The sequence below is a fragment of the Doryrhamphus excisus genome, linkage group LG8, assembly GCF_037039965.1.
Source record: "Doryrhamphus excisus strain RoL-2023G ecotype Guam linkage group LG8, RoL_Dexc_Guam_v1.1, whole genome shotgun sequence".
Taxonomy (NCBI): Eukaryota; Metazoa; Chordata; class Actinopteri; order Syngnathiformes; family Syngnathidae; genus Doryrhamphus; species Doryrhamphus excisus.
In genome coordinates, this window is record NC_136364.1 from 9,546,422 (window position 1) to 9,564,138 (window position 17,717).

The following is a 17,717-nucleotide window of genomic DNA, read 5'->3' on the forward strand; positions in this document are numbered from 1 at the left end:
ATAATATACAATATCAGAGCTTGTTTTCCAACATAAACATCATAAATTTTTTTTTGGAACGTCACTGTCATAGAAATTGCAACTTTGTTCTCATATGACCACTTTGACTCTTTCCTCCAAATATTCTGACAATATTGTGCTGGATTCTTTTTTTTTTTTGTCCAATAAAGGACAATAAGCGACTGGGTAAAAACTTTATTAACAAATCAGAAGGCCAAACACAGCTTAAGCAGTCGGTCAATCACTACATGTGACATGTCTACAATGACAATCATTACAACAATGATAATAAGCCTTAGGAGTTAAATATTAAAATAGCACAGCCACTCAGATATACTGCATGACATACATATGTATTTATATAGTATATATTAACTCTAATGAACCTTGTTAACAGCATCTATGAAGAAGGGCGGCTGAACTCATGCAATCATTGCACTGCAGCGCCACCTAGTATCCAACAAACAGCACTGTGTACAGCTTGACAATCATCAGTATTATTATTTTGGACCTGAAGAAGATACAGCATGAAGGCAAGCGGGCCTAGCGCGCACCAACGGGACATGAAGCAGTTTGTAGGAGGTGCGAAGACCCACCTGAAGGACGCTTGTGTGGTGTCACAGCACAGAGGATGGAAGTCGAAGCGCCATTGCGTGATATGAAACTAAATACCTCAGTGGGCAGGATGGGTTTCAGGCACAGTTAGCGCTAAATGCTAAAGTTCACGGTGACATCGTGTATGTGTTACATTAAATATGGTTTCATTCACCAGATTAATAACGTCGTCAAACATTCATCGTATCCAGCGTGATGTGTGTCTTAGTAACGTGCAGGCACGAAGGAGGTGCTGCCCCCTGGTGGGCTAGAGGCTGAGCAGGCGGCTTGGTAGCCGAGTTACCTAGGCAACCACCCACTGCAGGATGCTGGTGTCTTTACCGCCGGTGGAGATGAGGCGGCTGTCGTCGTGGAGGAAGGCGACGCTGGTCACGTGACTGCTGTGGCCGCCATACTCGTGACCCGGGGCCTGTGAGAGAGCGGGGAGAATAATAGATGCAGGGTACGAAACCTTCTTTAGCATGCTAGCACGCTATCGTGGCAGACACCCACCCTGGCCTGAGAGCAGGGGAACGACAACAAGTGCACTTTGCCAAAATCGTCAGCCGAGGCCAGCAGGGAATCGTCATGTGACCTGCACACGCCGTTGATGTCCGTGCCGTCTGCGCCATCGGGCCAGATTCCTGACAAACACACACGCCATGATCATAAAAGGACAAATTATGAAATATTATGAATAGACGTACCAAAGGTGTTGAAGCTCAAAGTGCATGTGGCAGTGGCCCATTTGAGGTTTCGTACGGCGTCCATGTTGGTCACATGTTTGCCACTGGGCGCCTCCCCTGGGACAAAAACAAAATTGTTCATCAACACACGCATATGCAGGCGGGACCTTTTCAATGTGGGCCACCTTACAGAAGAGGATTTCGTAGTCTCCTGAGTTGGTGACCAGGTTCTGGCTGTCTGTGGACCAGTCCACGTGGGTCACAAAACTGGAATGGCCCTGAGGAGGACCAGGGAGACCCACATTCTCATTGAGTGGCACTTTTACAGCATAATACAGCACCTAAATGTCTCTCTTCTACCAACACTTCACTTTCATAATAGTCCATGGCTGTGTACCAATTGGGCTTATACTTACTGTGTAGCCGTAGTTCGATCACACAGAGAAATGTGAACCCAAATGCACAACGAATTGGCAACGTAGTGGAAGGGGATTGGGGTCAAAGTTTGTTGGCAAGCTTTGACAATATTTCATGACACATCCTAAGAATCTTCCCAATATAATATCGCCCGTCTGTCTAGTATTTGGATTTTCATTTGGGCTCATTTGGTCAAAGTGCTAAGGACTAGTTTCAGCCAAAATCGCCACCATAAACCAAAATGGATGATATGGTGGGTGTTTTGGAACTTAAGACTTTTTTTGTGTATTCTGTCATGATTGACGGCACTCCCGTATTTTGTGATGATCTGTGAAACTGGTGACGAGGGCTAATTTTTTGTCTAAATTCGAAGGAGGCACTGTTGAGTGAGTTTTGGGGTGGTTCATGTTCGGGATGCCTGAAATATAAAATATTTCGCCGAACCTGACGTGCTTGTAAGTTTTCATACATGTTAAAAGGTACTCAAAAATGCAAGCAAAGTTAAGGAATATACTGTATAGAACTACAAATAATTAAGAGCCTTTGCAGGACAGTGTTCTGGCTCTATAATTATAGGGGGCGCTATTGGGTGAGTTTTGGGGGTCTGACTTTGGTGAGTCTTCATGCAAGTTAAACCGTCCAAAAATGCATGGAATAATTCATTCATTCATTTTCTACTGCTTATCCTCACAAGGGACGCGGGGGTGCTGGAGCCTATCCCAGTTATGTGCATGGAATAATAACAATAATAATAAATACAGCAGTTCTTTCACACTGTTAGTGTCTGGTGCTCGAACCCGAATTGAAAAGAAGCGAAGAGGAAGCAGATCAATGCAATTGTGGTTTCTGGTAAATGCGAAACAGCATTCATGAATTTCCAGTACACTGTCAAAATCCGCCTCCCCCCCAGGAACTACGTACACATTGTACATAGTACAGTATTTAGGTGTCAGTGTAGGAGTGCAGGATTTGAAAGACCTCAAGTAACAGCACACTGGCCAATAATGAAACATGAAAATACACTTACGGTGCATTTGCCCACGCGGCTATACTTGCGTCCGTTGTCCGTCACGGCGTAGATGTAAACAAAGTTGTCATGCGAAGCCACAGCCAGGAAGTTGCCATCTACCACCAAACTACAGTTAGCGTCCGAGTTAGCGTAGAATGCTATGGTGAAGGTTTTCCAGTCTCACCTGGAGAGTACTTTACGTTGGAGATGATCTCGTTACCGTCCGTATGCACGGAGACAAGGTCCTGGGTGTCCGTGTCCAGCACTAACCACCTGAAACGTGACAGGAAGTGGATGTGTCCAAACAGAAAGTAATGATCAGGCACGCAACAGTAGAGAGACGCACCTTCCCGACATGGTCCCAACCGCCAGAACCGCCCCGCTTGGATGAAACCCTGCAGACCTCCCAGGATCCTAAAGCACAACAAGGTCACATTTAGAAGACATTTCCAGACATGATGTTCCTTCCATCATCTTCAGCACCTCGATGGTCTTGGTCCACAGAGGCTGATGGGAGTTGGTGTCCCACAGATGGACCTGCTTGTCCTGGGAGCATGTGACAAACTGTTCCATGCAGGGATGGATGTCCAGACCCCACAGCTCATCTGTGTGCCCCTGGGAGGAAACATAAAACCTTTATTTATCACAACAAATTATACGGAATCTCTGCAACAAGTCTTCAAAGTGTGCACCTGCACGATGGCCATCATGGTGTCAGGGAAGGCAGCGCTGAGGATGGCGTTTTTGGTGGTCCCAATGAAGAGCTCGCCTGCTTTGCCTTCTGCCAGAGTCCGGACCGGACCAAACGCCTCACCCACCTGGATGCACGCAAAAATAACATCAACAATAAAGTATTTTTAATTAAATATAAAAGAAGTGGGAGGAGCCTGACCTCCATCTCCGCCTGCTTCCTGTAGTCACGGTCCCAGAGGACCACCTTGCGGTCTTTCCCGCCTCCAGACACCATGGTCCCATCTTTGAGGACGCATACAGAGAAAATGCCGCCCTCGTGTGCCCCCGACACCACTTGACTGATACGGTTACCACCTATTCAGCGAATAAAACACAGACAATCACAACATAAGCTTTGATATTTTTTGTCATATCAAGAGAAGATGGGAAGTATACCTTTGGCCCAGACATAGATGTTTCCACTAGAGTCTCCAGTAATGGCGTCTCCATTCTCTGCAAACGCCACACACAACACGTACTTGGGCTTCTCGTGTTTCTTTGGAACAGAAACAACAAGTTTTTAAATTCAGGGGGCAAAATGTCAAAGTCATCTCAGAGTAAACATGTGAAGTACCTCAAGGCTCCGTCATAAGTCAATTTTTGTTGTCTTTTTGACAATTAAAAACTGTTTATTTTGCCGTGGATGCCGTCCTTTCCCACCCCCAATACAGCCTCACATGTGACTGAACCATTTTCAGTTTGCTATACTGCTTTAACACATTTGGCTTAAAATCCCCCTACTTATAAACCTAAAATATAAAAAGGGCAACATTTAGATTTGTTTGTGTGTGTAAAAAAACGTGTGTGACTAATTGTATAAGCTAGAATGCAAATACAACATACATCATTCAAAAAAATCATGTACAAATTTAGCAAACAAAGTTAAATCTCAAGAAATACAGCAATTTCTCATTAATTGTGGTTAATTGGTTCCAGACACATATTTCCGTAGTTTGAGTATTAACAACCAGTTAAACAGTTTTTCACATTATTAGAGACCTCTAGACATGAAATAACACCCCTATAGTCACCTCTACACTCCTATTACACAATACAGTTAATCATTTATTGCGGGTAATTGGTTCCAAACCTGACTGCAACAAGTGAATTAGGACTCAATATTTATAAGCTTATGGATTTCTAAATATATATTTTTTACCATTATTAAAGCCCTGCAGACATGAACTAACACCCCTATAGTCGCCTTTCCACTCCAGATGGCCACTAATGCTAGGGAAAAGCTATGGACTCACTACAGGGACATAAGACACGGCAGCACATATGTAGCTACCAAGCTAACTGGTTAGCCTCCAAGTCATTTGTTCCACACTTGAGTTCTTACTAAACTTCCACTTAATAATAGGCCGTGTCAGTGTGGTCACCTCAAAGAGTCCTTGTCTTTTGGCCAGCGTGTTTCCCTCCATAGTCCAGAAGTTAATGTGGGACTTTCCACAGGTCACAATCAGGTTGGCGTCCATGGGGTGGAAGACGGCCCCCAGCACGGAGTCATTGGAGCACTGAAGAGAAGGAAGGAGGGTTGAATGTTCTGAAGAGATGGAATGGGGGTCAGCGGTCACGTTACCTTGACATCGGCCACTTGCTTCTCCTTCTGCCAGTTCCAGACAGACAGGATGTGGTCGTTGGCATCGTCCACGGCGCAGAGGAAGCTGCCTCCATTCTGAGGAGGACACCGGACTTTAGTGGGCCATTCTGAAAGCTTTAGAGGTGGCGACAGTGCACACAAGGGGGCGCCACTCACCGACTTGGAGAAAGACACACATGTGACGGCCCTGTCGAACACGCCCATCCCGAGCACGTGGAGCGTGTTGAGGCTCACCGAGTCCCAGACACGAACGTGAGGCGCCAGCAGCTAGAGTCCCCACAGTCAGTTAGTGACACAAAGCTACATGCTAGCATGGCAATAAAGTGACAGTTAGCCAACAATTCAATCAAACAGACTTCAGTCTGACCAAGTTGGATTTGTCAGAGTACCCGGCAGTCTTGAACGCATCATAAATCAAAGAGGAAAATGTATTAATAGTTCTGAATCTTGAACCACGAACTGTGCTGCCGACAGCCACTAGGAGGCATATGTGCGTGGTATGAAGATTGCTATGATGTGCTGTGATGACAGTCACACAAATTTCCTGACAGAACATCAACACCTTGTTAGTTTGTGTGTGTGTGTGCGCTTTGCCTACCTTTCCATCTTTTGTATTTCCGGCCACTTGCCCTGTTGCTATGGTAACCATGTCAGGGTGCACACTCAGGCTGAGAGGAAAAACGTCATGACTTGATGCGTCCACATTGTGTATGAAAGCGGGGGTCAGGTCTTTGTCTCACCATTTGACGTCGTCTGTGTGTCCCAGGTAGTGCCTCTGCTGCTGCTCCTCCGTGTTGTACAGAACCACCACTGAGGCGTTGAAGTAGACGATCTCTCCAGTGGGCAGCAAGTACAAGTTGGAGCGACAGTCCCGCCCGCGGTAGCCGTACCTGCTCACCGCCCGGTTAGGGAAGGCAAACTTGCTTTTCTGTGCCCATGCCGGCTTTTACACGTAAAACTACCGCTTGGAGGATACACCCACTCCAGTTTCAGCTTGCGGTCTGGCAGCGCCACCTTGTGCTCTAGGCTGTAGCTGTCCCGCTGCTCGTCTGGGATGTGCATGGTGACGGGACGACCTCGGAGGAACATCCTGACGTAGCCATCCTCTGCGGGGAAAGGGATCAGAGGGATGTTCATGTCATGATAACATTCAAAAGCTGACAACTTCAAAGCTTCAAAGGGTCCTGGAAATTCAAGCCATGGTCCGGAAGGCAGGTGTAAGATGGCGGCCTCCTGTGTGGCGGAGGCAGCACTCACTTCTAGAGTCAACTTTCTTGCAAAGCAGCCTCACAACGTGCAGCAAAGTGAAACCAAGTTAATATATGATGAGTATGGATTATGTAGGTGTGGCATTGGAACAACGGCTGCTTCATCTCAGACTACCGAGCCGCTTTAGAGGGAGATGGAGGCGGTGCCTTATCATTTATTAGTAGTGGGTGGCTATACATTTTACAATTTCAAATGCATTTAAGAAGCATATTATCGGGCCTTGGTTGGCCTCCTTTGTCACGAGGGGAGAGTTATTGAAGCTGGCCCAAAGTGTCGGACTACAACAGCCACTTTTATTGCAAATGTTGATCCAAAATCTAACAATGGCAGTGTCTCAAGGTAGCAGGAGAGTGTGGAGGCGGAGGAGTGAACCAGGCTTTATTATTATTAATCCAGGTTTTATTGAGCATGTAACAAATAGACATTTCTATGGCTGTTTGTCACTGTAATGTATGTAACAGAACTATGGAATGTAACCCCCCCCCCTTCCCCCCTGTGAATAGCGGGAATCTGCTGTATTCAGGACAATATCACGATCATAGCTAGCAAGTCTGTAGTGCTACAGTAAAGGCTTATTTAGAGAAAATAAGGGGGTACGGACAAAGGCTCTTACCTGCATTGAAGGTGCATTCTTTGGATTTACTGGAAGATAAAAAAATCTACTTTAATGATAAAATAATAAAAAACAAACAAAAAACAATCCAGATTGTGATATCCCAATATGGGAATGCTAATAAAATGAATGTACAGTAAATAGAATTGAAACAAAACCCCACTGTATTTAAGCAGCTGACTGCCTTCTAGTGGCTCCTCTTAGATCTGCAGAGCACTCTTGGCAGCACATTAGGGGAGGCCAACTGATCTTGTGTGTTCATCCAACGTGCACACGACCATGTCTGTATAGCCTCTGGCATGATAGCCAAATGCAGCATTTTAGCATGCTAGCAAACTCCAACTCAGCTGACGGAAAGCAAACAGGCGTGAAACACCTGGCAGGTAGGCAAACAAGGAGAATGCGAGGAACACCACAGCACAAACATGTCCACAACATAAAAGTAAGACAAGGAACTTGTTTGACTTTTTGGGTGGTTTCTGTGGAAATGCTGCCAAGAAGGCCGCCAAGCACACAAAGACCTGTTTGTCTCCTAGACAGCCTGCAATGGACCGGGCCAGCATCCAGGGCCAGTAATTAGAGCAGGACATTCCGTGAACTTGGCCCTCGTCAGTGGGTGGGACCACATTAACATGACGAGCCAACCAGAAGCCAATGCAGCATGCATGAAGCAAACATATGCATGTTGCAAATAAACTACACCATTAACTTTAAACATGAGAAGTAATTACACGGTCATGGTCTTGTGTGCACAGCATCATCATCATAATCATCATGAGAACAGGAAGTCAACAACAACAACACAAGCACACAGACTGCAGCTAATGGAGCTCCTTGTGGTCCAAACTGTGGTTGTCCACTGTCAGTCCATTAGAGGCACATTAAAAGTCTTCCCGGAAGCATCCAGTCAGACAGAAATGGTCTCTGATGTCAAAGTTGGTGAATGCGGCACAGAGAGGAGGAGGAGGAGGAGAAATGCTGCTGGTGTTGACGACAAAACAACACTGATCGCACAGCAGAAGCTCCAATCAATTTAATGAGATTAGTGCAAGCTCAGCAGAAGCAACCAAACCACACCCACCCGCAGTCAGCCCTTCTTTTCGGCCCCGAGGCCATCTACATCTCAAATTATTGTTTATTGCTACATATTCAACATTTCAATGTGAAATAAAGCCACCGTACATACTGTGTGTGTGTTTTTGTGTTCCCATCTTCACTTCCTTAATTGCTGCTGGAACACCGTGGAGACATTGTGGCTGGTGGAACGCCAGAATGAGCTCCTTTCACCCTACTAGACGCGTGACACCATCACAACCGATGCTTCATTGGACACTTAAATGCAACACAACCCAGCCTCTTAAAGGGATATTTTTTCTTCACGCATTCTTGCTGCATTTGTCTGCACGCTAACAAGCCACAGCTTGTATCAATAATGCACACATGAGGCTGATAAAGTACGAAGACCACCTACATCAATGTTTAAAACTACCTGTTGTGTTGTGTTGCCATGACAGCACAATGTCATACAATGTTAAAATTGCATCCTGGCTCATTGTGGACAATAACTTCCATCAAGCTTCAACTGTACCTTATTATTTACTCACCACACAGGTTGCAGATATTATTTGTGTACTTAAAGTGGAATAAAGTTTACCTGGAGGACCTCTTCATGGCTGCCAGCGTCCGTTAGAAGAAAACACTTTTTATGTCCCTCAGCAACACAGGCTCTCACACTTCCTCCTTCACCCTGCTGCTAACTTTTATACTGCTGGCAGCCAATGACAGCACACTTCCCCATTGTCCAGCCCCGCCTCCTCCTCCAGCCCCCTTCTCCAATGACAACACTGCACATTATGGTATCAGACGCAAAGTAAACACAGGGCCTGTATCGCAGATACTCATACTTTTTACTTTTTTCCCTGAATGATTTTGACTTTAATGTGACAATTATAGTCAGATTGTAGCAAAATAACAAAATATAGTATTAAAATTATGTTTAAAATAGAGGTTAAATTAAATAAATACATTTTGGAAAAATATAATAAAAATATACATAAATTATAAATAAATGTCATAATAAATTTCATAGCAAACAAAAAAGTTATTACTCCACTTTGCTAGCAACATAACAATATCAACAATGTAACAATAACACAAACACCAAATACGGAATATTTGTTTCAATAACCATTGGAGAAATGAAAAATATCATTATCATATTGCTAGCATCGATCCAATGCTTTATGCCACACATGGTATCGATACTATCAATATCTGGATCGCTTACTCCCCTCCCACTAGAAATGTAATGCCACTGCAAGGAGGAACGTGGCTCAATCCAGTGACATCCAATGTCAAAATTCTAAAAATAATCCTCACTTTGGATGAAAATTACTATGTTTTGGAGGTAACCACATCAGTCAATGTAGTATCTCCGTACAAGGCACAGCTTGTGCTACTGAGACAAAGTCAGGAGGAAGAGGAGGAGATTCGTGCAGACATAATTAAAACAGCATGAAGGACAAAAGGAACACAGGAAGTATAAAAAAAATAATTTGGTTTGCAACAAAGGGACCAGAGTGTTGCATTCACTGACTCTGGAACTTATGCCTACATTTTAATGTTGTAGTTAACAGGCACTTTTTAATACAAAGAACTATGGACACACTTTTCACCCCAAACATGGCCACATATTATCAAATACAAAATGAAACAATTAATTACCTTTTGCCACCTGAGGAGCTGCTGGAGGAGGTAGTTCGACTTCGACTCTCCGCTGCCGCCTCCCTCCTGACCAGCGTGAGGCGCTCTGTAGACATGCTCTTCCTGGGACGGGGAACACGAGACACAGAACGTCTCACAGAGGCCTCACGTTAGCCATTAGTGCTTGAAGTATACCTTTTGATGGACTGCAAGACGTCCTTCTTTGGAGAGGAGGGGGAGGACAGGAGGCGTTTGTGTTGCATGTAGCCGTTGCTCAGCGGCTTGGAGGGTAGAGTCTGCAGCAGCTGACGCACTGACGGCAACAAAGCTAGCGTGAGCGCCACATGTGCTAATGCAGGGAATCCTAGCAGCTCAATATTCACGCTACGTCTGAAAAAAGTTGTTATTTTGAATCATTTTCAACCTCTTTTGCTTTTTCTGATAAGAATTGGTCATGGAGGATACTTGGTGACACACAAAATCAGGTACACACAGTATATTATCGCCAGGACGCACTTTGGACACCCCTGCAAACGTCTCATAAGTAAACATCAAATGGCTCCGTAGATAAGAGACTTCCCTGCTCACCCTTGGTAGGCGGGGTCGCAGTGGCTCCCCCCAGGGACCTCCTCCCAGCGGCTTGAGCACCCAATGCCTGCGAGGCCAGGCTGTGCTCCTCGCAGTAGCCCAGACGTCGCAGGGCGTCGGCCAGGGCGGCCTTTAGCAGCTGGATCTCGTCCTCCTGGAGCTGCAGTTTCTGTTCCAGGTGGGACACGCGGTCCTCCATGTCCATGTTGCTGCCCGCCGACATGGTGTCGTCTGCAAGACACATTGGGACATTTCTACGCTCTCTGTTGCTGCTTTGTGTTGCATGCTTGGAGGACTTTGTTGGGGAGGCACGGTGACCTTTCATAAATGGACACACCGTTTTGTCACTTTCTAGATCCTGGAGCTGTCCCAATACTTTTGTCCATGTAGTGCAACAGGTTTTAAGTTTCTCCGAGGCTGAAAGAAGAGCTTAGAGGAAACATAACCATGTTGAATAATTCAGATTTGGTGTGCGGGTGACAGACAGAAGAAAAAACAATGAAGAGTATTTGACTGGTGTGTTTAAAGCCATGTGGGATGCTAGCATGTCTATCGCTGCACAAAATGAGACCAACAACCATAAACCAAGACCTTCATGTTTAAAAACATGAGCTAATGGCGCACATTTCTCATGACAAAAACCAACAAGGCTCAGTTTTGCCCTTCGCCGCAATGTCATCGAGCCCTGCTGCAACCAAACACCACAGATGGATGGCAGGCCTGCGGGAAGACAATGACAAGAATGGCTGCGGAGTCGTCCAATCCAAAAAATCCAAACTAAAGCGTCAAACTATTTTAAGTATTTCTTGTTTTTCCAACTTCTGACTCCATCCAGCTCTTTGTGCTTACTGTCTGATCATCCGCCACAATGACATCAAGAGTGGAAAAGACGATTAATGAGACAAAAATGTGCATCTGCCGCCCACATGAGCAGATTACACAAAAACTACAACAACTTTATTTGTAAGCTAAGTATAATCTAACCGACAACATAGAGTCCATGAACTATTCTTCTCACTCGCCTCGCAGGAAATTTGTTATGGATGATTAAAGCCTCACAAGTGAAAAGTTAATTGTGGTGGTATCACATCTGGCAGTGAAATGAGACAGGAAGCAGCGTTAATATTTCCATAACGGCATGAAGATGGATGGGGATAAGGAGGACGAACAATGCAGCAGCAGTTCAGACCGCTCACTTCCTTCAAACAGTCTCTTTGCTGCTACTGGCAACTTTAAATCCATGCAGGGCAGGGTGGTACACACTTTTTACAGAAATAAATACAAGTTTTAGCATTATTAGAGCCCTCTATACATGAAATAGCACCCCTATTTTCACATTGACACTTGTACAGTATTACCCAATATATTCAAAACAATAAGAAAAAAATACAAATGGGGTGATCCGAATCACTGTCTGGATCCAGGAGTTTTTTTAAAACGATGCTGTAACCTTGGTTGTTTGTCTATATGTGCCCTGTGATTGGCTGATGACCAGTCTAGGGTGTACCCAGCCTCCCGTCCAAAGACAACTGGGATAGGCTCGTGCATAAAAATGACTAGAACACTTGGGGAAGAAAATAGAGGACAAGGTTCTACAAAATATCAAAGACTGATTCGGATAATGGAATAATTCTGGATACTCATTCATTCATTCATTTTCTACTGCTTATCCTCACAAGGGTTGCGGGGGTGCTGGAGCCTATCCCAGCTGTCTTCGGGCGAGAGGCGGGGTACACCCTGGACTGGTCGCCAGCCAATCACAGAATTCTGAATACTATGAATATGAAAAATATGAATATGAAAAAATATTTGGATTTTTTATCATAGTAAGCCAACAAATGAAGCTATAAACATGCATCAACCCCAATTAAAAATAGCCAAGACACTGTGGAATGTAGAGTGTGCCAATGGATTTGTTGCATCTTCAAAAGCTATGGAGCTTGAAAAGCTACAGTGCATCCGGAAAGTATTCACAGCGCTTCACTTTTTCTACATTTTGTCATGTTACAGCCTCATTCCAAACTGAATTAAATTAATCTCTTACTTCAAAATTCTACACAAAATACTCCATTATGACAATGTGAAAAAAGGTTTTTTTTACATGTTTTGAATTTATTAAAAATAGAAAACAAAAAAAATCACATTTACATAAGTATTCACAGCCTTTGCCATGAAGCTCAAAATTGAGCTCAGGTGCATCTTTTTTCCACTGATCATCCTTGAGATCTTTCTACAGCTTAATTGGAGTCCACCTGCAGTAAATTCAGTTGATTGGACATGATTTGGAAATATAATAACTGTCTATATAAGGTCCCACAGTTGACTGTGCATGTCAGAGCACAAACACCAAGCATGAAGTCAAAAGAACTGTCTGTAGACCTGCGAGACAGGATTGTCTTGAGGCACAAATCTGGGGAAGGATACAGAAAAATGTCTGCTGCTTTGAAGGTCCCAGTGAGCACAGTGGCCTCCATTATTCGTAAATGGAAGACGTTTGGAACCACCAGGACTCTTCCTAGAGCTGGCCGGCCTTCTAAACTGAGCGATCGGGGAAGAAGGGCCTTAGTCAGGGAGGTGACCAAGGCCCCGATGGTCACTCTGTCAGAGCTCCAGCGTTCCTCTGTGGAGAGAGGAGAGCCTTCCAGAAAGACAACCATCTCTGCAGCAATCCACCAATCAGGCCTGTGTGGTAGAGTGGCCAGACGAAAGCCACTCCTTAGTAAAAGGAACATGGCAGCCCGTCTGGAATTTGCCAAAAAGCACCTGAATGACTCTCAGACCATGAGAAACAAAATTCTCTGGTCTGATGGCTTTCGTCTGGCCACTCTACCATACAGGCCTGATTGGTGGATTGCTGCAGAGATGGTTGTCCTTCTGGAAGGCTCTCCTCTCTCCACAGAGGAACGCTGGAGCTCTGACAGAGTGACCATCGGGGCCTTGGTCACCTCCCTGACTAAGGCCCTTCTTCCCCGATCGCTCAGTTTAGAAGGCCGGCCAGCTCTAGGAAGAGTCCTGGTGGTTCCAAACGTCTTCCATTTACGAATAATGGAGGCCACTGTGCTCATTGGGACCTTCAAAGCAGCAGAAATGTTTCTGTATCCTTCCCCAGATTTGTGCCTCAAGACAATCCTGTCTCGCAGGTCTACAGACAGTTCTTTTGACTTCATGCTTGGTGTTTGTGCTCTGACATGCACAGTCAACTGTGGGACCTTATATAGACAGTTATTATATTTCCAAATCATGTCCAATCAACTGAATTTACTGCAGGTGGACTCCAATTAAGCTGTAGAAAGATCTCAAGGATGATCAGTGGAAAAAAGATGCACCTGAGCTCAATTTTGAGCTTCATGGCAAAGGCTGTGAATACTTATGTAAATGTGATTTTTTTGTTTTCTATTTTTAATAAATTCAAAACATGTCAAAAAAACTTTTTTCACATTGTCATAATGGAGTATTTTGTGTAGAATTTTGAGGTAAGAGATTAATTTAATTCAGTTTGGAATGAGGCTGTAACATGACAAAATGTAGAAAAAGTGAAGCGCTGTGAATACTTTCCGGATGCACTGTATATCCAGGAGAAAACCACCATTACGGAAAATGCCATTTTTGTGAATAACCACTGAACTAATATTGGTATCATTATGATTTCAATTGCTATTGGTATGTTTCCATGGTCAATGAATCTAAACATGTAGATAAAATAAATGTAGGATTATTACATTTGGAGTAAATCCCGATATGCAAGGAACTATGGTGCTTGGCGGATGTCTGCTCCCTCAGAAGGCTCTTCTAGTTTAATTTATTCTGGACCAATTCTGTTTGGTTCATATCGATTTGGAGGCCTAAGCAATTAGTCAATTAATCATTACTGACACTACATGGTTTTTTAGTGTTCAACTTTTATACAATACTTGGACAAAAGTATTGGGACACATCCAGGAAGTGAAAAGCAAAGAAAATCTGGATTCTTTGTGGCTACAATGGCTTCCAATCTTTAGGAGTGTGTCTGTAGGAATGTTTGTCTTCCAAACATGCCTGTTTCTATAATGAATATTTTGTTGAACTTATTTCACTGTACAAGAGTGCCAAAATATTACAAACAGTACAGCTGTGAAAGCATAAGAACACCGAAAATTCGAAAAAGGAAGTCATTGAGTGTACCTAATAAAGTGTCCCATGAGTGCACGGTAACATTTGCATGAAATTGTGTGGTTGTCTACCAAATGCAACATTGTTAGCCTTTAGCATGACTCAGTGTGACATAGGAAGATGAATGCAGAGGTGCAGTAGAGGTACTGTACTTTACACGTCCTTGAATCACGCACACACACACACACAGATAAGGTCACATGATCATAGTCAGGAAGCAGAGAAATGACCACAGAAGAGGAGGAAAATGATGAGGAGGAGGGCAGACAATGGGATGAAGATTGAGAGTGATGCTGAAACCTTCATGGTCATGAGGATGATGATGATGATGATGATGATGATGATGATGAAGGTGGGGCTAGTGTGGCCTACCTGCCATCCTGCTAGCCTGCTCCTGTCAATCAAACGGTCAGTCCGCAGAGTAACAGTCAAGAGAGGCGGCTTGCCCACTCAGCACATATCCCCTTGCTCCACCCCCCCCCCTCCCCCCCACTCCCCCGGCCCCACCCTGTCTGCTTGGTCACTCTCACTCTCTCACTCTCTCACTCTCTCACCCTTCCCTCAAGCTTCCCCCACATTGATCACGCCCACTTCCTACTTCCATCCTTTTCTCCCCTCCTCCACTACTCCTTTAAGCCCCGCCTCCTCCTCTTCCTCTGTCTTAGGCAAATAGAGGGGATGGAGGTAACATCAGTAACAGGCACCCCACCCCAAGACGCTGCAGGGCTACACACATGAGCACAAACACATACAAGCACACAACTTATTATTGCGTCTGACGGATAATTGTGTTGAAAAAAACAAACAATCCACATCAATCGGAGCAAACTGTTGGGCCACCTCTAGGGGGCAGCATATTGACAAAGCCAGTGTGATACTGTTTTGACAGGGCCAAAAAAATAAAGACTTGAATGAGATACTATTTTGTATGATAAAAATTGTATGATGTTGTTAATATTTTACATGCTAAACATATTTTTACCTAATATAATAATAATAATATAAGTCCTGATTAAAATCAAGCCCAACAAATTAAAGGCTAAATTACAAAATCATTCAATGGGTTAGAAACATTTTATTATAAATGTATTGGGAATATTGCCCTCAATTTATTTGGTATCACATTAATACCAAAATTAGCAGTATTGCCCAATCCTAGTTCATACCACTCAAGGAAGAAATTATAAAAAATAATAATAATTTCGCTGAAAATGTAAACGTTAAAGACTCGGAATGAAACCATTCCACTGGGACTCACTGATTCAGTGTTAGAACTGAAAAAATAAAAATAGAGAGGGAAGTAATTAGTCACCTCCATCTTATTTTAAAGCTGACTCATTGTTGCCCCCTAAGGAGAGAAGTGGTATTACAGTCAGATGGCTCAGCGCCATTTCAACGTCTTTGCCTAACATGAAAGCATTTTCAGACATTATTTAAATAAATAGGAACATATAAGTGGGGGAAATCTATATTCTGCTGTTTTAAGAAAAGCCTAACTTAAGATAATTCACTATGAATTAACTCAGGGGGCTCATTTAGCGAGGCTAGCCAAAAAGCTATGATGGCTGTCAGCTAAAGGGAAGTCAGTCAGGGGTCAAAGGGCATGTTCTAAGGACAAGACTGTTGGTCTTCCTGTAGGAGGTTTTTGGTTACAGTGAAGACACATGGCAGAGGAAGAAGATGATGAAGGAGGAGGACATGATTGATGCTCATGATGCTTCACTCTCAGCCGAAGGTGTCAAATAGCAAACACTAACGCCGTCTACTGTAGTTGTGGTTGGCACTTGAACACAACACGACACAGCGTATCATGTGGCATCCGCTGAAGCTGCATTAGAATAAACAACCATGATTTCAGAGCCTTGCTGCCTCGCCACCTGCCCCTCAATATGTCCCTCACACGCAGTGGGCAGTGAATGCAACACCAGTCTATAACCTCACTGGCCCCAACACTGAATCACGCTCTGTGTTTTGATAGCAAAACTCGCAGTAGTTCAGTCCACGTTTCATTAAATGCAACTTAGTTTGGGGCTGTAGCGCCACCTGTTGCTTTGGCACTTGCACAGCCCGCCAATTTGTTTTCATGCATTTTAAAAGGCCATTAGTGTGTTTCTCCAAAGAATTTCATTCACATACACCAGATTTTTAGCTAATGCAGTGACGAAGGAATGAAAAGAAAAAGTGAGTAAGTAAATATTAAGTACAAATAAACATTTTCAGACTCGTTTATTGTACCATGTCACTCTGTGGTGCATGAATGATACATTGGACATCAAAATATGAAACTAAAAATGACTCAAACCAGTCAAAATGTGTATTTAAGCACTAACCACGTGATTCTAAGCATTAAAAACACGACATGTATTGACATTGTGAAGAATATAAGTGGTGGATATGGATATATGTGTCTTTTGGATGCGTTTACTTCCTGTCTACACACTAATGTCAGGGCAGTTATCTCCAAACAAAAAGACCCAAGGCTGATTTTGAATTTGGTGTGGCGTTTAGACATTTTCTCTGTATCATTTGAGTGGTGTGGTGGTGCATGTTGATGTGTCCACTCACCGGTGTTGTTGCAGTATTGCAGCAGCAGGTTGGTGCTGTCGTACAGGCTTCCACACGACGACATCATCCTCTGCGACTCTCTCCTTCTATCCATCGTTTCCTTTCTTCCTCCCTCCTCCGTCACCTCGCTGTTGTCCACCCCACGCTGACCAACACTTCGCACCTTTACCTGCCAGTCCACGCTCCCCCCACTGACCGCTACTTCAAGTTACACGCTGAGGGGAGACACACTTCCCGCGTTGCCCTTTCAGAGTACTTTCACTGGAGTTGCCTGTTAGCTAAAAAAAATACAGCATGTTGTCATGAAATGTCGCCTTCCAATTGTGATAATTTCTAATGAAAACGCCTCCATGTGGTTATTCTAAAGATATTGCACTCTGGTTTATCAATAACAAAATCAGGTAGCTTTAATTTGAAAAGCGAGCTCTTGACTATTTCCGTCCACTTGATTAGTCATACTCGCCCCATCTGCCAGGCGTATAGCTGTTTCCATGGCAACAAGCTTCTCCGTCTGCTCTGGCTCATGTTGACGATGAGGTTAGAAAGTGACAATTTGACGGTTTCCCCCTACCCCATGAAGACACACCGGAAAAGCTGGGGTCGTATTTCACCTGGTGTGATGAGATGACAAGTCTAATGACGTCACTAGTGAATAATTCATGCATCACCCGACACACGTGTCTGTAATTGACACCCGATACTATTTGGACAAAGTGATACATTTCAACTTCCTTTTAAAGCTGGGAATGCATCGCTTTTACCATCACTGCCATACTATACATTAAGCCA

General features: G+C 44.0%; 1 protein-coding gene across 1 annotated transcript; it reads right to left on the reverse strand.

Annotated features, from left to right (window-relative positions):
* Positions 1-182: 182 nt before the first annotated feature.
* On the reverse strand, positions 183-17,253 carry eml2 (EMAP like 2). Its single transcript, XM_058080405.2, has 22 exons — positions 16,929-17,253; positions 10,215-10,445; positions 9,822-9,939; positions 9,648-9,749; positions 6,924-6,952; positions 6,018-6,147; positions 5,782-5,931; positions 5,640-5,709; positions 5,198-5,308; positions 5,021-5,116; positions 4,821-4,955; positions 3,835-3,934; positions 3,599-3,753; positions 3,399-3,524; positions 3,190-3,321; positions 3,053-3,120; positions 2,891-2,979; positions 2,725-2,822; positions 1,471-1,558; positions 1,302-1,397; positions 1,108-1,238; positions 183-1,024 (listed from the first exon to the last, which is right to left on the reverse strand). Exons 1-22 carry the CDS (start codon positions 17,020-17,022, stop codon positions 899-901), a joined length of 2,475 nt encoding a protein of 824 aa, XP_057936388.2. The 5' UTR covers positions 17,023-17,253; the 3' UTR covers positions 183-898.
* Positions 17,254-17,717: the final 464 nt, after the last annotated feature.

Excerpts from the sequence above, each read along its gene's own strand:
- eml2 (XM_058080405.2), bottom strand. The coding sequence starts at position 17,022 with ATGGATAGAAGGAGAGAGTCGCAGAGGATGATGTCGTCGTGTGGAAGC. Across the intron at positions 6,953-9,647 it reads AGCTCCTCAGGTGGCAAAAG|TAAATCCAAAGAATGCACCT; the intron begins GTAATTAATTGT and ends TTTATCTTCCAG. Across the intron at positions 3,935-4,820 it reads AAAGACAAGGACTCTTTGAG|AAACACGAGAAGCCCAAGTA; the intron begins GTGACCACACTG and ends TCTGTTCCAAAG.